The sequence below is a fragment of the Anolis sagrei genome, chromosome Y (genome assembly GCF_037176765.1).
Source record: "Anolis sagrei isolate rAnoSag1 chromosome Y, rAnoSag1.mat, whole genome shotgun sequence".
NCBI classification, from domain to species: Eukaryota; Metazoa; Chordata; class Lepidosauria; order Squamata; family Dactyloidae; genus Anolis; species Anolis sagrei.
In genome coordinates, this window is record NC_090035.1 from 22,766,955 (window position 1) to 22,788,964 (window position 22,010).

Below are 22,010 nucleotides of genomic sequence, written 5' to 3' on the forward strand. Positions count from 1 at the left end.
TGATACCCAAACAGGGGATGAGCTGGAGATGTCTCTGCCTTGGTCCTTTCACTATTGGCTGCTACTTCCCGGCGAATGTCAGGGGGTGCAATACCGGCTAAGCAGTGTAATTTCTCCAGTGGTGTGGGGCGCAGACACCCTGTGATAATGCGGCATGTCTCATTAAGAGCCACATCTACTGTTTTAGTGTGGTGAGATGTGTTCCACACTGGACATGCGTACTCAGCAGCAGAGTAGCATAGCACAAGGGCAGATGTCTTCACTGTGTCTGGTTGTGATCCCCAGGTTGTGCCAGTCAGCTTTCGTATGATGTTGTTTCTAGTGCCCACTTTTTGCTTGATGTTCAGGCAGTGCTTTCTGTAGGTCAGAGCACGGTCCAAAGTGACTCCCAGGTATTTGGGTGTGTTGCAATGCTCCAGTGGGAGCCCTTCCCAGGTAATCCTCAGAGCTCGGGATGCTTGTCCGTTCTTAAGGTGAAAGGCTCATGTCTGTGTTTTAGATAGATTAGGGATCAGTTGGTTTTCCCTGTAATAGGCACTAAGAGCACCTAGAGCTTCGGAGAGCTTCTGTTCTACCATCTCAAAGCTCCCTGCTTGAGTGGTAATGGCATGATCATCAGCATAGATGAAACTCTCTGTTCCTGCTGGCAGTGGCTGGTCATTTGTATAGATGTTGAACATGGATGGAGCAAGCACGTTCCCCTGAGGCAGACCATTCTTCTGTTTCTGCCATCTGCTTCTCTGGCCCTGGAACTCAACAAAAAAGCTCCTGTTTTGTAGCAGGTTTTCTATGTGGCGGGTGAGGCGGTAGTCTTTTGTGATATTATACATTTTTCTCAGGAGGAGGCAGTGGTTCACAGTATCATAGGCTGCTGACAAGTCTATGAAGACAGCTCCTGTGATCTGAAGGACCAAGAAGCACCGGCCCACCTTTACCCCAAGCCAAGGAGAGACAGGGCCTCCCTCCTAAGTAACCCAACAAGACCAAAGCCTGAACTGAGAACAATGTGGGGAGTTTTTGGGACAGTTTTCCAATATCCTGAATCTGTAGTGCCAATTCAGGCCTTCTAAGCAGTAAATCCCACTGTGTTTTAGCATTACCACATCTTATGTTGATACCAATACAATTTTAAAAACACACCATGTTAATAATATAATGATTATTATCATTATTATTACAATTTAAGAAACATACCATGCTAATAATATGATGATTATTATGGTTATTACAATTTAAGAAGCATGCCATGTTAATAATATGAATATTAAGATTTAAGAAGCATGCCATATTAATAATATGCCTATTATTATTATTATAGTTTAAGAAGCATGCCATTTTGTTATTATTATTATTATAGTTTAAGAAGCATGTCATGTTAATAATATGCCTATTATTATTATTATTATTATTATTACTACTACAATTTAGGAAGTATGCCATGTTAATAATATGAATATTACTAATATTATTACTATTTAAGAAGCATGCCATGTTGTTGTTGTTATTGTTGTTATTATTACTACAGTTTAAGACACATTCCATATTAATAATATGAATATTACTAATATTATTACTATTTAAGAAGCATGCCATGTTGTTATATTATTATTATTACTATTATTATTATTATATTAGTTTAAGAAGCATGCCATGTTAATATGAATATTATTGTTATTACAATTTAACATGCCATGTAAATAATGTGACTATTATTATTATTACAGTTTAAGAAGCATGCCATGTTATTATTATTATTATTATTATTTAAGAAGCATGACCCATTAATATGTATTTGTTGTTGTTGTTGACATTATCCCCCATCCTTAATTCTCAATCTAAGTGCAGGAAATATCATTGATCTCTGCTTGCTAATTTCAGCTCAGCATCCAAGACTGCTTTCTATTATGATTTCTGACTTTCAAGACAACAGCTCTATCCCATCTGCGAACTGGCCTTCTCACCCAAGTCTTTTCTAGAAATGACGACTAACACTGAGTGGCCACTATCTCAACTTTGCTCCTTCTCACGGAAGTTGACTGATTTCCCCCATCTCCCTAACAAAGTGAGGCTGTGTTTACGGCACATGGTGTGGAGGGAGGAGGCACCTTTGGCTTTCCATTGCCAGCAAGAAGACAAGGCCCAGGGCCCTGGGCTCCTGGCCAAAGTGGCACCAGCACCAGGGCGCTAATGGAAAAGAAGAAGGAGGCAGCACTTCTCTCACCAAGAGCATTAAAAAGAAGGAGGGAGGGAAGCGCCTTCTTTGTACTGGATTTACATTTGAACCAGGAAATCTTCATCATCAAGGCAAGCATTTTGAACCACCAAAATCCATACTTTGCACAAAAGAGGTGATAATCTCATTGACACATAGCCAGAAGGACCATAGGCTCCTTCTACGCTGCCATATAAAGTCTAGATTATCTGCTTTGAATTGGATGATATGCCAGTGTAGATTCATATAATCTGGTTTAGTGGCAACAACACAATCCAATGGATTCAGATTACCATACAGTATGTTACAAAACATGAGAAGGGACTTCTTTCCTGTAGGAACAGTCTGAGAGAAGAAAAGAATCCAAATTTCAAAGGTGGTCTCTCCACCTTTAAACAAAGACCAGAGGGACACCTTTTAGGGGGGCTTTAGCTGTGTATTCCTGCATGGCCGAAAGTCATGAGATTCCTCACATCTCTATGACTCTATAAAATCAAACCACCTTTCTGGAAGTTTCCCAAAGGATAATAGGATGAAGGCCGTGCTGCGGAGGGAGTGCTTACCTCTTCCCCTGCTGTCCGGTGCACGCTCTGTTACACACCAAGACCACAAGCTTGTCGCTTGTCGCTGTGGCCATTGCCCTTGTGTTGGAGTTCTCTGGGCTTCCCTGGCTATAGAGAGAGGCCCTCTGAGGGTCGAGGCCAAATTTCAAGTGGTTCAGGTTACTGTTCACATGGATTCCTAGAGAAGGGTGAAGACACTTTGCGGTCAGCATCAACCAACAGCGACCATCTCAGGGTTTTGTGGGGCAGAAGGCATGGCTACAGAAGCCCTCCCCTCTATACACACTAACACACACACAGAGTGCCAACCTCTCTGGCTCAGGATGCCCTCCGGCTGGAAGATCTCGGGGGTCTCGAAGGCGAAGATGCAGTCACTTTCTTGCACCGTATCAAGATCATCCAAGTCGGAGAAGGACCGGTGGAAGCCATCATAGTACATCTCCGTGAGCACAATCTGGGGAGGCCAGGGAGGAGGTCAGGGGTGTTGGGTGAGTGGGCTTGTTAACAAAAGACCCTCCTCATAAACATATAGCAGAGTAACTTATTAGTGGCAGCATGACCCAGCACCAGTAGCCAAAAGTGGTAAAAAGAACAAAAACACACAGAGCAATGTTATCACTTTCTTAGGAGGCATTTCTTTCTAGCAAAATAATATGGTTGCACTATTTATAAGATCAAGTTTTCCATAACACAAATCAAGTTGTTTATACTTCCTTTTTCCAGACAGGGCTTCTTTCTCATGCAGATAAAAAGCTTTGCTCTCACAGAGCCTCTTCTCACACTAAATTTACACAGGAGCTTCATACCCGAGACCTTCAACCTGGGGGTTCTCTCACCAAAGCCTTCTCACACCAGGACTCTTACACACTGAGGCCTATTACTTCTGAGGTTTACCTCATACTGAGGCCTACTAACACTGAGGCATGCTCATACTGAGGCCTACTAACACACTGAGGCCCTTCCTCCACAGAGACCTCTCACAGACTAAGGGCAACTAAGCTACAGGCATATCTGTTTATATTGAACTGCAACTTTTGCTAAGTCATGGAATCCATTTAACCCTTTCAGTGCTTGACTCACATTTTTGTTAATAAAAAGACCTAATTAATTTTGAATGTTTCTGACAAGTGGAGCCAATGAGCGTCGTCCAAATAGCTGTGATGTCCAAGCACAACACTATATATCACATAGACACTAATGACATTAGATGCAACACACACAGATGCCCTGTGGGGCATCCAACCAAGGTCTTTCTTCTAATGATTCTCAGGTCTCCAGGAACACAAGAGGCCTGTCCCAGAATTTGGGAAGAGCAGCATCACTAGGGCAGATCCAGCACTTGATCTAGGCCAGGTCCCAGTTGGTCCCCCAGAATGGCTCCATCAAATTCCATGGTCCTTTTTATAAGCAAAGCAAGCCCTTTTTCTTATAGGAGAGTTGCTGTTTTCCCACCATGCCTGTCCTTGAGATATGGCAACCTCTGCACAGTTGCCATCAAAGATATGTATAAGAGCATTGTGACCTTGTCTACTTGGCTTTTTATTTGCATTCTAACAATCTCTGGCATGAAGACTTCCCTTTTGCGTCCTGACACGATCCCACTGATTACCTGTTTGGTGGGGATTTTGGTTTCTCGGGACACAGCTTCCCTCAGCCTTGCCACCGTCCCAGACAAAGGCACAGCCACTCCGATGCGCATGCAGTGGGAGCACTTCCCTCGGTAGACCACCGTCACATACAGCGGCCTGCATGAAGGGAGCAAAGGGACAATGAAAGGCTAGAGCAATGCTCAGGAGACCCTGCACTGTTCTCACAGGAGACTTGTCCTTCTAAAAAACCAAAGGAGACATGGAAAAAAGGGAAGCTCCCGCTTCCACCTCTCATAAGGCCCACAGAGCCATCTGTCTGGACTAGACTCCCACCCTTTTCCATTGTTCCTCTGCCACAGCTGTCCTATGCATTTCCATAGATACATACATACCGCGTGTGAGGCAGTGGGATCGGCAGGGAGATGCACAGGAAGGGGTCAAAGGTGTTGCTCTGTTTCTGGCAATGGGGGCATGTCAGAGATGACCTAGAAAAGGCAAAAAACAGAAACCCTTGTTTAAGGCAAAGCAGGGCGGCCCTCTTCCCATGTGATGGGAATGAGCACAGCCTTCATCCTAACAGCAAGAGATTCCCTAACGGTCACAGTCTGTGAGATTCAGATCCCAGTTGCTTCCCTCCAAGGGACACATGCCATACCTGTACTGGGCCTGAAAGAGTTCCTGGACAAAAGTGCAATTGATGGGAAACACCGTCCCCTCAATCAAGATGTCTTCCTCCACCGGTGGCTGGAATAGAAAGCCATTTTATCAGAGGGGGGCTCCAGGTGCACTCTGGGTCATTGTCAAACCTGTGGTGCCCTGTGGCAGAAGGGGCAGAGCTAAGCACATTGAAGACTAGTGGAGAAACCAGCCCTCTAGCCTCATGGCTACACCTAATATGTACTTAGCCAAAAAAAACATACATGCTTCCAGTATATACACACATGCAGAGAAAGAGTGCCTCCACTAAGGGTAGTTCTTGTTCTGAATGCCACCCTGGGAATGCAGCTTTGTCTCAGGGCCTAGAATGCCTCAGTGTCTGGATGGATCCCCAACACTCTCGTCCCCTCAGTTGTTCACCGCAGCACCAGAGCTTCCTGAGCCTTGCCTTCCTTCAGTGAAAATGAGAAAGAAGAGCGCCTTACCTTGAGAGAAGGCCTGCCATTGTTCTTCACAATATTGTTGAGGTCTTCATGGACTCGGTCCAGGAGCCAGAGCAGGAACTCCTGCGCATCGTGCTGAGAGCTTCCTCGGTACTGCATGGCATTCTTGGAAACAATGCTCTGCAGGAAGAGAGAGCACAGGAGATGAGTTGGAGCACTGGACCCCAGGTATATGTCCCCCACACTCCAAACACTCTCTAGATTGCGTTGTCGAAGGCTTTCATGGCTGGAATCACTGGGTTGCTGTGAGTTTTCTGGGCTGTATGGCCATGTTCCAGAAGCATTCTCTCCTGCCTCTCGAGATTGAGGCAAGCCAGTTGTATTTGGTGTTAATGCCCCAGATACAACTTGACGATACCACAAGATTTTCTGCTGTTTCTACTTCAACAATGCTTAAGCTGGGCACAAGGCTTATCTCCATTGCGTGGTCCTTGCTATATGCTTAAAGTTTAGCCAATGGGTCTGTATTATTTCTTTATTTCTTTATTTACATTATTTATATTCTGCCCTTCCCGCCCTGCAGGGGACTCAGGCCAGATTACAATGCACATATACATGGCAAAAATTCAATGCCAGTTAGACATACAACATATATAGACAGACACAGAGGCAATTTAACATTCCACCTGTGCCCAAGCTTTTCTGGCTTCATGGGGGTATGCTTGATTCTGGCTTGATTCCGGCCACAGGGGGAGTTGCCACTTCACCATCCATTGTGACATCAAGTCCTTGATGGAGTATTTCCTCATTCTTCTGGAAGGTTTTATGGCATCATAAATTAGTTAATTTATTTTATTTATTTATTTATTTGATGCATTTATTAACCACCATTCTCAGCCCTTTAGGGCGACTCATGGCGGTGTACACACATATAAAAGACAATTTACAAAGAGGCAATTACAACAACATATAAACTACATAACAATTACAAAACTACACTAAAAATCCGCTTCGTCTCATAGTGGAATCATAACCAATCTCATATTCCTTGTTCCATTCCAGTCATCTTTACCACATTGTTATAGCACTTAATTAAATGCCTTCTCGAACAGCCATGTCTTGAGGCTTTTTCGGAAGGACATGAGTTAAATTCGCTTTCCCGCATAAAGCAGTACCCAAATTTCCTACCTGACAGATGCAACTGTCTTTCAGGATGCATAGGTTGACAGCAAGTTAGACTAATGGCCGGAAGCTCACTCCAACCCGGGCTGGCTCTAAGCAAACTAGGACCAGCTGGTATTACACATATCACATCCAGCTAACCAGTGTCTTTGGAGAGCAATAACTGACAAATGCTCACAAGTTCATTTACAGAGAGTGGCACACTGGCCTTCTCCCCATTCAAAGTTCCAGCCATCGCAAACCCTTTGGTCAACCATGTGCAACATATGTGAGAGGCTTCCATTGGAGCCCAAGTTATCTTCCTTCACCTTCACACCAGAAGCAAAGAGCTCCCAGTTTACTGCCAAGGGTCTGTACAGGAAGGGTAGTGAACTGCAAGAGAGGCTATGAGGGAAAGGAAGGGAAGGGTCCCAAGTCCTAGCAGTGATACAGAAAAATAGAGCTGAAAGAGAAAGAAAATCACAGAGTGGATCATGACCTCCATACCTCATGGTGGATGTCAACATCCACCATGACATGCGGAGAAATGGCCCTGGTCCCTAGGAGGCACTGCTGGCATGAGCATGGGTTCAAAAACAACTCGGGTGATTTTCCCTATTGTTTACTAGATCTTAATCCTTGTCCTCTTTCTGGGGAGGGGACAGACATTGTTCACTTTTTGAGGCATGTTTATCAATAACCTGATCTCTCTCCCATCTTTATTGGGCCCCTACTGAGCAGGTTCCTCCTGTTCTGTAGGCCACAAGACCTGTCCATCAATGACTCAGATTTGGGGGAAAGACTTCCTCATATCAAAACACTTCCCTGTAGGCAGAAACACCAGTGGGTAGCATCTCTGTAAATTTTCCCACATATGTTGTTCTCTTTGTTTGCCCTAAGGAGAACTGAGGTCAAAACCATACAAATAAACTCAGGAAGTCACTAAAATCAGGCAATAACAAGTCCCTGGAATCTGAGGGCAAAGAATGGATAGAATGAAGCTAGAATGAAGTGCAGTAATTCTGTCTGTAGCTGCTGACCAGAAAAAGTGCCTGCTATTTTTATAGGAGAGAAATACCCAGCAATGACCTATTGCTCTCCTGGCAGCAAACCTGTTTTCACATCATTTTGCCATCCTGCAAATCCAGTGGCTTTGAAACACTTTCCTTCTTCCCATGGCTTACTGCTGGGACCTGTTTGTCTGTGTTGATTGAATTAAATGGCTGCTCACTTGCAGCAGAAAGAGTTGTAAAGCCCAGGAGATAAACATCAACAGCAACAAAGATATAAAAAAAACACCATGAATTCATAATGCTCACTCTCAACACTTTACTCATGGCTCTCTCTCTATGCAAGGGGCAAAACAGCCATCACGGCTATCAACCACCCACAACCCTGCCTCCCCCTCTCTTTATAAAGCTGGTGTCTATCGCTGTATCAGGCCGGCAGCTCTTTCTGTAAGTTACCAGTGCCCTGTGTGAGGTTTATCCTTATTATCACACCTTAATCTCTTATCTCCTTTGAAGACGTTTCCCCTAGTCCTCAGCAGATGCTCCCTGCCAGTTTCTAAGGGGCTGGTACCATTGATCCCAAATATACCAGGTCCCCAAATTGCCTCCCCAGACAGAAAGACAGGTGCACATTTCCTCAGAAGTTGAGCTTCTATAATTTCTCCTTGAATGACTCTTTGTTCAATCACCTTCCATGATGAGACTGAATTCCCTACTGCTATCCTCGAGACAAAGCCTTAGAATCACTCGCTTAAACTCGCTGCCCAAGTGAAAAGGTTTCCTTGATGGGTATAAAAAACAAAAGGCAAAGGTTTAAATGGTGAGTTTAGACCTTGGTTGTTGCCTCACTGAGACCAAATCAAATGCTGCCATCACTGTCGGGTAAAATATTAGTGCACTTTATGCATTTCTTAAAAGAGTTAGTTGCCATCTTGGCAGGCAAGAGGCAGTCAAAAAGAGAGGTTTTGTTCTCCACACTATTAGCTCGCAAGAGATAGAGGGTTCTCCAGCTGCTTGTCAGCACGGATGAAGAGAATTGCCAGCTGGCCCCGCCCACGGGCTATTTATACTGGGGGAGAGGGGGCGTGGCCAAGGACTGTCACTTTTTTGCTTTTAAAGGGTTCTGAATGCTGCGACGCAGGCGCAGAGATAACAAATGTACGATTCGCAGTGACTACGACAGGAAATGTATGTTTCCTTGTTTCGCATTATGAACTAGTCCCCTGATTTGAGCCAGGGATGCATGGTGTGTGGCAAGAAGAGCAAAGGCTGCCGGTTTATCAGCTGCTGCCCAGATCCCCTCTGGGACCATGCAACTCATTAGCAAAGAACCCTCAGGCCATTCAGTCCAGCTGAAATCACTGGCCGGGAAGACTTTGCTTTGGTTGGTGCTCACTGGCCTTCCTGGCCTCCTTCCATTTGCTTCTGGAGCGCAACAGGGCAATGCTACCTCTCACCTCAGGTTTGGGCTGCCTCTTAAGCCAGCACAATTATCTCCATGCTGAGCTTCTGCAGGAAAAGCTGCCTTGCCTAACTCAATATGCCCAACCGACCTAATGCTAGGCCAGGACAACAGTGTTTGCCTGATTCAGTAAAGAGACACAGCTCAAACTCCTTCACAGCCAGGCAATCAGAGGCAAGAGTGAGGAGGATGAAGAAGACGAAGAGGAGGAGGAAGAGGAAGATGAAGAAGAAAGTAGAAGAGAAGCAGAGAAACCTCTGGATCTGTCTCTGGCTCAACATCCCATGAGGCTTGAAGCAGGACTCCTGCAAAGACCAGGCCATTTGGGGAGGGGGGGGGCTGTGAATGCTGGAAGAAAACAAAGCACCATCATTTGGTGAAAACAGCCCTGCTGAAAAGGAATCCGTACCCCCCCCCCTCCCCGGGCATCCCATCCAAAGGACAGGTGGCTTTTTCCAACTGAAAATCAACGGGAGTAGCCTGGCTAAATGGGTGCTCCAGCAGGTAGAACAACAAGCCAACAAGCCCCGATGTAGGTCAGCAGTAGAGATTTAGATAGGTGGCAGAGGGATTTTCCAAGCCACTAGACAACCCAGATAGATCCCTTTCAGGCAGAAAAATGCTGAGAAGCCAGAAGCAGCCAGCTGTGAGCACAATGAGGAGGCACAAAGTGAAAGCGAGGGGGGATCCGCCCATAATAAGGGCTTGGCCTAAATCTTCCTGCAGGAAGGCTACCTCTGTCCCAACAAGCAAGAGGGGCTGCCAATTGCTTCTCTTTGTTCGTATCAGTGTTGAGCCAAGGGGAATGGCCAAAGACATTCATTCTGCAAATTCCAGTCACTCAATGAGGGGCTGGACATTGGAACACAGTTATTTCCTCTCCACAAGGGAAAAGTATTTTTTGTCATCAAGGTTCCTGAAATGAATGCTGAAATATCGGTGGCACGAAGCCAGGATTGCTACAATCAGAATTTTACTATACGTTGCTTCCATTGTTTCCCCATGATTTTTAAATTTCCAAAAAGTTTACATCCACAGCCTAAGTGCCATTTTTGGACGGCACAGAGAGTGCGTGGTCTTTGTGTGTCGCCTGTTGACTTATGTGGATTCCATGGGGTTTTCTTAGACAATGAATATTCAGAGGTGATTTCACCAGCCCCTTCCCCTGAAATAAAGTCTACATCACCTGGTATTCATTGAGGGACTCTCATCCATGTACTGACATTGCTTAGCTTCCAAGATCAGATGGATCTGGTGCCCTCTGGGTATTTGGATCCTTCCTTATCTACAGAAAATGAACCAAGGATGGCTATTCCCAAGGATCAAGAGGAGCCACATACTGTTGTTGACAAGGATCAAAAGGAAAGCACATTACAAAAGAGATGGAGTACAAGATGCCTGTAAAAGTCTCCAGACCCAAGAAGGAGCAATGGGAGAAAGGATAGTGGATTTTGCACCAAGATGTCAAGCTCATCCCATCCATACAATTGTTTCCAAAGCAGGCTTCTCCTCTTCTCCAGTAGACAAAAGAGCAAAAGTACAAATACAGGGCAGGCACTAAGGCCTCCTCTGCATCCAACTGAAAAAACCAGGAAAGTGTTGAGCAAGGCATAATCTGGCGGGCTTAAAAGCGCTGACACAGGAAGGTGAAAGCCATCTTGTCTTGCAAAAAAGCAGCACAGGATCTTTTCAATCAACCAGTGTGTAAAGAATGCATTCTGACATGGGGTATAAATCAGGGATAGAGGGCTCCTTCATTCAACAGAGCGGCAAATAAAAGCATTTGACACTCGCCTGGCTATAGAAAAGATAGAAACACACATTTGACTATAGAAACACCAGAGGCAAGGATGGGGAATCAGAACTGGAGACGAAAACAGTTTCTGGATAAAAGAAAAAAAACAGGTAAGAGTGTTTCTGAAAATGTTGGGAGATCCTCCTCTGCTTCTGCCATTCCAAGTTCTATAATGTATGATGACCACAAGGATTTTTTCCACAGTCATTTCTTCTTACCAAGATAAGTAGCACATCATAAGAAAGCTACATTCAGTTTTCTGAATTTGTGGGTGTGTTGGGTTCAAAATTCATTCCCAATCACTATTTATTTATTTATTTGGAGAAAATATATATAGCTCTAATTTGAAAATAAAAACTGATTTAAGATTTTTTTTAAAAAAAATGGCACAGGAAGAAGTTGAATAGTAAACATGCATTTGTGACTTGTGGAAAATGTAGGCACAACTGCCCACAAAAAAAGGGGGGGGGGGCGTGCACATCTGCTGATAGAGATATGGACCATCCCAAAGACCATGCAGAATGCACTTTCCCCAGCAAGGTCTCCCCTTGACAAGCAATTAATTTCCTAAGCTTTATAGGAGTCCCTCTGCCCCCAGTGAGTGAGCATTTCCATCAGGGTTAAGAAGAAGACAGAGATAAATCTAACTCTCACACATATCTTCAAATGCAAACACATACAGAGCCTACTCAGAGGATCAGCAGGGGAAAGCTGAGCATTAGAATCCCCCAACTCTACATTGTTCCAACGTAGACAGGAATCTTGCCATGAAATCACCTCTGGACTAGAGTCATAAACCGAGAGAATTTACTATAAGCCTACTGACTGGATAACTGACACCCCCCCCCCCCCCCTTCAAGAAATGTATAAAAGGCAGCCAACATTCCCCAAGGCCCATAATGGCCTTGGAGATAATGGAGTTGTGCAAAACTCCTCCTTCGGGGATTCTCCGGGAGATGCTGTTAATGCACTTGAAGGCCAGCTCTTAAGCGCATTAGTCGTCCGGGTCACAATAACACAAATACAGACAAAAACAAGCCAGAGAAGAGGTGATTTTTAATCCCTCCTTGACTCCAGTACCTGAACACATGTCACTAATAGTTGTTATTCTGAAAAGATCAGTTTTCTCTCTTTCTCTCTGTAGTCTCCATCCATTCATCCCCTATGTTTACACTAGAAGGTGCCACTTATCCCTGTTTCCAAGTGACAGTGCCTCCCATCTACAGCAGGTGGGCTCTTAAGCCAGCTTCTGGGCAGGGGAAAGACTCCCAGGCCCTTCACAGCCACCTCCACAGCAGAAGCCATGTTAATCCACTGCAGGACACATAGACAAAGAGTGTTGTAGCCCGTCATCTACAAGCCTGTTCCTCCTTCTGGCTCCTCTGTTCATTGGCTTAACTGTCCCCACCTCAAACCTGCCTGAGCTGACAAACTACATTCAGTATCTTCATAAACCTGAGAAACCTATTAGACCAAAAATGTTCATTAAATCCCTTCTGAATGGGGAATGAACTCAGAAATCAGAAGCATAATTGTGCAGACTTCCAAAATGTCCCATTCAGTCACTGTTTTTCTAAAAAGTCACTTTCTCCCTTCTTCATAGGGGAGCTGTCCCAGACCAAAATCATCAAAGGCCGCTATTTGCTGCTCTTTATTTGTTTATAAGTTCCGCGGCTCCTCAGACAAAAAGTCTGAAGAGCAGCTTAGATACAATCATTTTTTAAAAATAGTTATTTACTATTAGTGACAACAGTTGCCAATTTGCATCAATACACTGTGGGAAGGAATGAGGACAAATATTTACTGAAACTGCTAGCTTGTGTTCATAAAGGTTGCAGCCTCACTTGCAACATGAGCAAGGCTTGCTGCACTGGAATTGCTGGAAATAAAGCTGGTTTTGAGGATGCTAAGGGACTGTTGTTGCTGAGGCTGCTGCTTGCCAGGAACAGGCCTAAGCATACAAACAAGGGCCAGCGCTTGTAAACAACGGGTGACTTCTTGGAATTATCTGACTGACACTTCCCTCCCCAACCGCATTCTAAGAGCATGGGGCTAAGCAAAGGGACAATCCTGGGGAAAGTGTCCTCGTTCTCCTGAGCAGAAGACAATGTCCCCTTGATCCCAATCCCAAGCAGCCCAGGTATCCTTCTATTCCAAGCTTTGACACCATACACCAGGATCCTTCAGCCCAAAGGGACATCCTTCTGAGCAGAGAACCGTATGCAACTGTATGCACATATTTGGGGAAAGGGCTGGCAGTCCTAGTTCTCTTCCTGGGTTCGAGGAAAGATGCTCTCCCGGGAAACAGTGGTGATTTTTCATGCCTCGATGAGGACTGGATGAGGACTTTCCCAGGAGTAAAAAGGCTAGATTGCCACCCAGCATACCTGGCTCTCTTCCTGGTCTCCAGGCAGGATCCTTCCTAGAGTTATGGAGGACATTCCCAGTTTGTTTGTTTGTTTATTTATTTATTTATTTATTTGCAGTTATATACTGTTTTTCTCACCCCTGGGGGGTGGAAATGCTGAATGGGCACTGGAAATGCTGAATGCGCACTTTCCCTCTAGAAATGTGAAGAGACAAAAGCCCCTCTGTCTAAAGTGAAGAAGTATCAGTCCTTGTGTAAACAGAGCAAACAGGGATAGAGGGAACCCTGTGCTGCAGGCCTCCTCTCTTGCATCATCATCATCATTTTTATTAGTATCCTTTCATCTCTGTTTCCTAGATCTATGTAGCCCAAGGCGTCTTTGCTTCCTGCCTGCATGGAGGGATCACTTTCCCCTTCTTCTTCCCAGAAGTTCTCAGTGTACCTTTATTACCCCTCTGTTTGTTTGACAAGGGAGCATCACCAGGCCCCTCTCTGCCTGAAGAGGCCTTACTTACATACACAGACATGAGAGTTAGCATTAAGGACTCTTCTATCAAAGTCAGATAACTTTATCTATTGGGTACCAAAGCATCATCCTACATATGTTCCTTCCTGTTTCCATAAGGTCATATATAGCACTGGCTTCACTGCACTCTGCTCCGCCATAGAGTCCAAATAAGTCTTCCTGGGCTCATCTTGAACTCAAGACTGTGCTGTGGCATCTAGAGGGACACAAAACTAGGACACAATGGAGCTATGGATTCAAATGGCAGGAAAAGAGATTCCATCCAAACATGTGGAAGAACCTCCTGATAGCCAGAGCCACTTGACAGCACAGAGCTTCCTTCTCTGGAGGCGGTTAAGCACAGGCTGGATGGCCATACATCAGCGGTCCATTTATGGTGACTTCCTACCTGGCAGAAGAGGAGTGGACTAGATGGCATTTGAGGTCTTTCCAACTCCAGGATGCTATGATATACATAGCATTCATATATGTATCTACCTACCCATCTATTTCAATTGCATCATTCCAACTATCTCAAACCTATCTATCATATCTATAGCTGAATAGCCATTTGTCAGGAGGGTTTTGATAGTGTCCGGGAGAAGAGAGCTGGACTGGAAGGCCCTTGTGTTCTCTTCTAGCTATATGGTTTTATTACATACCTATAATATGTATACATTCCTATCATGTCTATTTATCTCAATTATATCTATCATAACTATGGCTGGATGGCCATTTGTCAGCAGAAGGGAGTTGAGCTGGATAGGAATTTTAGACTTACTATTAATTCAGTCTTTATTTAGTTTAATTTTAATTGTCTATGGAACTCTTTTGGGCTGCTTTAATCAATGGGTTTATGTTATAGTGTAGGTTCAATGTTGCTGTGAGCTGCCTTGGGTCCATTGGGAGAAAGCGGAGATAGAAATACCCAAAATAAATAAACAAGTAAATAAATGTGATCCTGTTTTAATGTTCACATATTTGTATGTTTCAAATAATTATGCTGAGGCTTTTGCATTAAGCCACTTAGAGTCCCCTTCGTGGGAGATAAAGCGGGGTATAAATAGATATTATTTATATGGTGGGGACGAGGGACAGGGCCTGTTCAGTAGTCCCCCCCCCCCCCCCCCAGCACTGGAACGCCCTGCCTAGGGAGATTAGACAGGCCTCCACACTATCCATTTTCCAGAAGGAACTGAAAACCTGGTTATTCAAATAGGCGTCTGAAAATGGGTAAACTTAATGTCATCGAACGGTCAGAGAAATTAAATAAATCTAAAATTGGATCACTGTTTCTTTTTACTTGAACAATGGCTGAGATTTTTAATGAATTGCGTTTTATGTAATTTTAAAATGTTTTATTTTATATTGTTTTGTCTCGTTATTAGCTGTTGATTTAATTTAAATTGGATATATTTATGCATGTTGTTGTCAAGATGATTTGTATAATTATATTGTTGTGAGCCTTTCCAAGTCCCCTCAGGGAGATGGGGTGGGATACAAATAAAGTTTATTATTCTGGCAGAAGAAGGTTTGGACTGGAGAGCTTTTAAAGGGAGGATGGGGCTCCCTTTGACATCTAGTTGTATGATACTAGAGTAGGTCTGGGTCAACTTTGGTCTTCCCTACAGGTGTTTTGGATTCCAACTCCCATCATTCCTAACAGCCGGCTGCTACAAATTGTGGGAGTTGAAGTCCAAAACACCTGAAGGGAAGGTCGAAGTTGGCCCAGACCTGCACTAAAGAGAGGAGTCTTCCACACTAGAGCATAATAATAATAAATAATTCTAATATATATTCAAATAATACATAAAATAAACATCAGTGTGAACTTATAATAACTAACCAAACAAATAAATACTTAAAAACAAATGGGTAGGCCTCGTCAGCCACAGTTACATCATAAAATCTCAATAAATTAAAATGCTTTAAAAGTGTAAAATGATGAAGATGTTAAATATGACATACCACAGTCAACAGCACCAAAGTTAATTTCCAGTGTCCAACACATTTACATTTTGAAATGTTCTGCTCCTCCTCCTCTCTATATACTAAAGTGCAAAGATGGGTTTTTAAGAGTTTTTTGAAAGAGAGGAGAAAGGGGGACATTTTTACTTCTTTAGTGAGGGAGATGAGGCTAGTAAAATATTTATTTATTTATTTATTCTGTAAATTTGTATCCTGTCCTTCTCACCTTCGGAGATGGACTCAGGGTGGCTACACAACAGGCATTCATTCAATGCCAAAAACAGTATTAAATGATAAAAAGCAATTAAAACAATTTGTTAAAACTGTACTATTACTAAAACATTGCTTAAATCATGCAGGTTTGAAATCATACCCAGGTCAGTCCATTATCATCACACAAATTGGGTCTCATTCTAAATTGTTGCCTCTACTGTATTGTCGAAGGCTTTCATGGCCGGAATCACTCAGTTCTTGTGGGTTTTTTCGGGCTATATGGCCATGTTCTAGAGACCCAGACTCTAGAACATGGCCATATAGCCCGAAAAAACCCACAAGAACTGAGTGATTCCGGCCATGAAAGCCTTCGACAATACATTGAACATCTCTACGGGGAGAAACTGTTCCAAGACACACGGAAATTGGAGAAACTAAGGACCAGGAAAGCACATCTACTGTGCTCCCTGACTTTCTTTTCCTCTAGAACATGGCCATATAGCCTGAAAAAACCCACAAGAACTGAGTGTTGCCTCTACTGTTTGAATGCTTGGTCTCATAGTCAGGTTTTGAGTTTCATCTAAAGGATAAGAGGGAGGAGCCAATCTAATGTCACTGGCTAGAGAGTTCCAAAGGCGAGGGGCCACCACTGAGAAAGCCCTGTCTCTCGTCTCCACCAGCCGCGTTTGCAAGGATGGACCTGAACCGCTCAGGGCTTTATAGGCAATAACCAGCACTTTGTATTTAGCCCCGAAGCAGACTAGTAGCCAGTGGAGCTGCCGTAACATGGGAGTTGTCCACTCCCTGTACGGCTCTTGTTAGTAACCTGGCTGCTGATCTCTGTACCAGTTGAAGCTTCCAAACTATCTTCAATGGCAGCCCTGCATAGAGAGTGTTGCAGTAGTCCAAACGGAATGTGACTAAGATGTGGCCAAATCTGGCATCTCAAGGTATGGCGCAGCTGGCACACAAGTTTTAACTGTACAAAGGCAGTCCTGGCCACTGCCAACACCTGAAGTTCCAGGTCTGCAATGAGTCCAGTATCACCCCCAGAGAGTGGACCTGTGTCTTCAGGGGGAGTGTGACCCCATCCAACACAGGCTGTAATCCCATATCCTGATCCACTTTCGAATGACCAAGAGTACCTTGTCTTGTCTGGATTAACTTTCAATTTATGAGCCCACATCCAGTCTATCACTGATGACAAGCACATGTTTAGGGGCAGGATGGCATCCTTGTCTTTTGGTGGAAAGGAGTAATAGAGTTGGGTGTCATCGGCATAAATTTGACACCGAACTCCAAAACTCTGGATGATCTCTCCCAGCAGTTTTGTGTAAATATTAAACAGCATGGGGGACAGGATGAAAACCCAAGGAATCCCACAAGCAACCAGCCAGAAAGTCGAACAGGAGTCCCCCAACTCTACCATCTGGGTCCACCCCTCCAGGAAGGACGGGAGCCACTGTAAAACAGTGCCTCCCAATCCCATCCCAGAGAGGGCCAAAGAAGGATGCCATAATGATGTTGATTATTATTATTATTTGATTTTTTTCGTGTCAGCAGCAACCTGAGAAACTGCAACTTGCTTCTGATGTAAGAGAATTTGCCGTCTGCAAGGACGTTGCCCAGGGAACACCTAGATGTCTTGATGTTTTACCATCCTTGTGGGAGGCTTCTCTCATGTCCCCGCTTGGGGAGCTGAAGCTGACAGAGGGAGCTTATCCACATTCTCCCTAGATTCAAACCTACAACCTGTCAGTCTTCAGTCCTGCCGGCACAAGGGCTTAACCCACTGCACTGCTAGGGGCTCCTAGATTATTAGAAACATTACAAGATTTGGACACAGCAAACAAGATCACCATGCCGGCTTTTGTATTTGGTCACATGCTTAACACTTCCCAAGCGTATAGGACCATGTGATGTATCAGCGAATAATGAGTGCAGATCCGAGTAGGGTGGCCTTTTGCAGCTGACAGATGGTAATTTTGTCAGCGCAGATTGTTTTTAAGTGCAGGCCAATGTATTTAGGCACTGCACCCAATATGCTAATTATCACTGGGACCACCTTTACTAGCTTGTGCCAGAGTTGTTGTTATTCCAAGTGCTGTGAGGCCTCCAACTCCCAGCATCCCTGCCCATTGAAGAAGCCAGCAACGGCTTCTGGATGTTGGGAGTCCCTTCAATCCGCGGTCTACTCCCTTGTTTAAAGAGCTCCACTCGCTGCTGTTCATTTCCTGGGCCCAATTCAAGGTGCAGGTTATTACCTACAAAGTCCTGAACTGTTTGGGACCTGCTGTATCTCCTTCTATGTACCCACACAACCCCTTTGATCTTCTGGGGAGACCCTCCTCTTGCTTCCTCCTCCACCGCAAGTGTAAGTTGTGGGGACCAGGGAGAGGGACTTCTCTGTGGTGGCCCCTCTGCATTGGAACTCATTACCTGGTGAGATTAGGTAAGCACCCACCCTGGCAGCTTTCAGAAAAAACCAAAAAACCTGGCTGTTCCAGTGTGCTTTTGAGGAATGAATGCAAATCCCCATAACACAACCCGCTCAGTATAATATGCCCTTCGGTGCACTTTATCTCATCATTTAGTGCAGTAGTTCTCAACCTGTGGGTCCCCAGGTGTTTTGTCCTACAACTCCCAGAAATTCCAGCCAGTTTACCAGCTGTCAGGATTTTGGAGAGTTGAAGGCCAAAACATCTGGGGATCCACAGGTTGAGAACCACTGCTTTAGTAAAACTCACCCCATCTGAACTCTCCCACCAGGCACGCTACCCTACTCACCCATCTCCCCCAGGGTTTTTATATTTTATAATTTTATTCCTTGTAACTGGCCCAGCCTGCTATGCTCATTTAACTATTTTATTTTCATTTCCTGTGTTGACTTTGTATTAGATTGTTGTTTATTTTTATTTGATGTTATTATCTGCTGTTTGTACTTGATTTTGATTTGTTGTAATTGTTGGGCTTGGCCTCATGTTAGCCGCTCCGAGGTTGTTGTATTACTACTACTACTACTACTACTACTATTACTGCTAGCTGTCTCCTGCCACGTGTTGCTGTGGCCCAGTCTGGTAATCTGGAAAATAAAGTAATGAGAAAGTGATGGTTTCTAATTTATGTAATTTTTATGCTTGTGGGTAAGCAGTATTTTTTTTGCTGTTTGTCAGTGTTGATGTAGAGATTGTCTGGTTTGCCTATTATGGAACATGCAACATATAACTGTCCTTTTTAGGGGGTCCCTTTCAAATCTATGATATTATATCTGTGTGTGTGTGTGTGAATCTCAACAGCTGGATGGCTCTTTGTCAGGAGGACTTTGATTACGTTTTATTGCCCTGGTGAAGGGAGTTGGACTGGATGGCCTTAAGTATTTTCTGTGAATCATGGGGGAAGTTTCCCCCAATGCTGTAATTGGTGGGATTCAGAATGCTCTTTGATTGTAGGTGAACTATAAATCCCAGTAACTGCTACTCCCAATTTTCAGTCTATTTCCCCCAAACTCCCTCTGTGTTCATATTTGGGCATGTGGAATATTTGTGCCAAGTTTGGTCCTGATCCATCATTGTTTGAGGCCACAGTGCTCTCTGGATGTAGGTGAACTACAACTCCCAAACTCCAGGTCAATGCCCCCAAACCGTTCTACTATTTTCTATTGGTCATGGGAGTCCTGTGTGCTATTTTTGGTTCAATTCCATCATTGGTGAGTTAAGAATGCTCTTTGATTGCAGGTTAACTATAAATCCCAGCAACTACAACTCCCAAATGACAAAATCATTTTTTTTAGTGATGGTCACTTCTTGGGTTAGTAGGTGTCTTGTGGCCAAATTTGGTGTCAATTCGCCCAGTGTTTTTTGAGTTATGTTAATCCCGCAAGCGACCATTACATTGTTACTTATAGAGATGATGATTCTTTCCGAGGCCAAAGCTCACCTTGAACTCTCGGCTGTGCTGCGGGGTGTACTCCAGGGTCCAGAGGGCCCGGACCAGGTGGGCCAGCTGCTCCGTGACCTCGCCCCCGCTGCTGGGGGCTCGCTCTTCCTCGGGGAGAGGCGCTTCCTCTGCTTCGGAGCCTCCTGTTCCCGTTCCCGTCCCTCCTCCCTGCGTGGCCCTGTAGTGCTCGAGGGCCAAGTACTCGGCGAAGAGCTCCGTGTTGCTGAGGCACTGCAGGACGGCGTTCATGAAGCAAGTGTTGCCGTGGTTGCGGAGGCCCGAGACGCCGGGGACTGCCGTAGAAGCCGACGCCGAGGAGGACGACGCCGATGGCGGGGGAGGAGCAGGAGGAGGGGGCGGCGGTAGGGGGGCCTCGGGAGGCGGAGAAGGAGGCGGCGGCGGCGGGGGAGGCGTTGGCTCAGGCTCCGGGCTGGGATGGAAGCAGCGCCCCAAGCCGTGCTGCGACGAGGCAAGGCCGCTGCTTGCTCCACCCGCGCTAGGCCCGAGGTGCGAGAGCGTCGAGAGGGTCTTGAGGACGCGGCTCATGAAGCCGCCTAAGGAACGAGGCCCCGCCGGAGGAGACGGAACGGAGGAGGAAGGGCCGCTTCCAGAGCCCGCCCGGCCTCGGAACAGCAACCTTTTCCTGAAGGAGCGCTTCTCCTTCGAAGGCGCCGCCGGCGCCATGGCTCCGCTCAGCCGCCCCGACATCTTGGACTTGAGGCCTACTCGCAGAGCCAGAACAGGCCTCGAGTAGAGTTACCACCACCCGGCGCCTCAGCCGCATCGTGAGGCCTAGTCCGGCCGCAAGCCTGGCTCTCCTCCGGTCATCGTTAGACCGAAGAGCCGCCGCCACCGCTGAGGCTGCTCCGGCTGAAGCGGCAGCGGCGGCGGCGGCGGCCCTGGAAGAGGAGGAGGAGGAGCCAGGGAGGAGCCCGGGAACCCGTCCGCGCCATCTTGGGTCAGGGTGGCGCCCGGCTACTGCTGAACAACGGGCGCCATCTTGTCTTCTGGCAAAGGGCGGGTGTTTTCCCGCTCCGCCTATGCCCAGGAGGCGCGCCATCTTGGATCAGGGCAAGACCCTGCCTCTTCTGGGCCACGGGCGCCATCTTCACTCCTGGCAAAGGCCTTCCCCGTTTCTCCTTTCGGAGGGGCGGCCTTTCGGAGGGGCGGTGGCAGCCCAAGAGCCACCATCAAAAGAAGCCTCGTTCCCGTTGGCTCCACTCCCTTTAAAGTACAGTGTGAGGGGGAAAAGCTCCGGCGAAGAAGCCGGTCGTGAACTGTATCCTTCGCGTTATAGCTCGGGAAGGGCTACGGGGCCTCAGAGGGCTCAAAAAGCTGTGACCCAGAAGTGAAAAATAGTAGCATATTTATTTATCGTGTCATCAGCAACCATACCATTGTGTTACAATTCTAACAGAACAAAACAAACACACAGATTAAAAACAAAAAGGAAAAAAAACACAGATTTTGCAAACTTGGTAGTTGGTTAAATGTCCTTGATATCGAGCTCTTTTGGGGGGTCTCCCAGCGGGAGAGATCCCTTAGGACCGCTCAAAAGGGTCCTCGAACCTCGGTGAGGCCAGCGGAAGCCAATCCAGAGAATATAAAAATATTTATAATTAATCTCACCAGAGGTGGAAGAAGTTCAGTGACCGAGGCGTTTATTTTGCGATTCAGCTGAAAAGGATGCGATTGTAGTGATCATTCACATACAAGCATAATTTTACAGAATTTCCAAACATTTTTATAGTGTGCAGACAAAGGAAAACAGTTTCAAAATTCCCGCCTGCCCTCTGCCGGCCGTCTTCGTGCTGATTGGCTGGCCGCGGAACAGCAGGGAGGAGGCTGCACGCCTCGCCTCTGGACCAATCAGCAGGCTCCGCCGCCTCAGGGAGGCCAATCAGCGCCTTCCTAGCGCTTTTGAAGATGGACCAATCGGCAGCTAGGAGGCTGCACGAAGCTTGACAATGGCTGAGGAAATGATGAGCTTAGGGGCATCCGCCAGCTGGAATGTGAGGCTTTTGTCCTCACTGGCGGGGTGAAAGATAAGGGAACAATGCGTTTCCTGGTCTGTGATGGGATTTGGAGGAAATATGAAAAGGCTTTTTCGATATCGGACCTCAGGGGG

At 45.7% G+C, this 22,010-nt stretch overlaps 1 protein-coding gene across 1 annotated transcript in view; it reads right to left on the bottom strand.

Annotated features, from left to right (window-relative positions):
• LOC137095117 (ubiquitin carboxyl-terminal hydrolase 31-like) overlaps positions 1-20,874 on the bottom strand; it is a 32,848-nt gene extending 11,974 nt beyond the window's left edge. The window contains exons 1-7 of the mRNA XM_067461396.1: positions 19,883-20,874; positions 5,507-5,644; positions 5,020-5,108; positions 4,757-4,849; positions 4,385-4,520; positions 3,085-3,229; positions 2,776-2,953 (exon numbers count right to left, since the gene is read on the bottom strand). Of these exons, the coding sequence (XP_067317497.1) occupies positions 2,776-2,953; positions 3,085-3,229; positions 4,385-4,520; positions 4,757-4,849; positions 5,020-5,108; positions 5,507-5,644; positions 19,883-20,590 (1,487 nt within the window). The 5' untranslated portion in view covers positions 20,591-20,874. The remainder of the gene's footprint in view (positions 1-2,775; positions 2,954-3,084; positions 3,230-4,384; positions 4,521-4,756; positions 4,850-5,019; positions 5,109-5,506; positions 5,645-19,882) is intronic.
• Between the last annotated feature and the right edge of the window lie 1,136 nt (positions 20,875-22,010).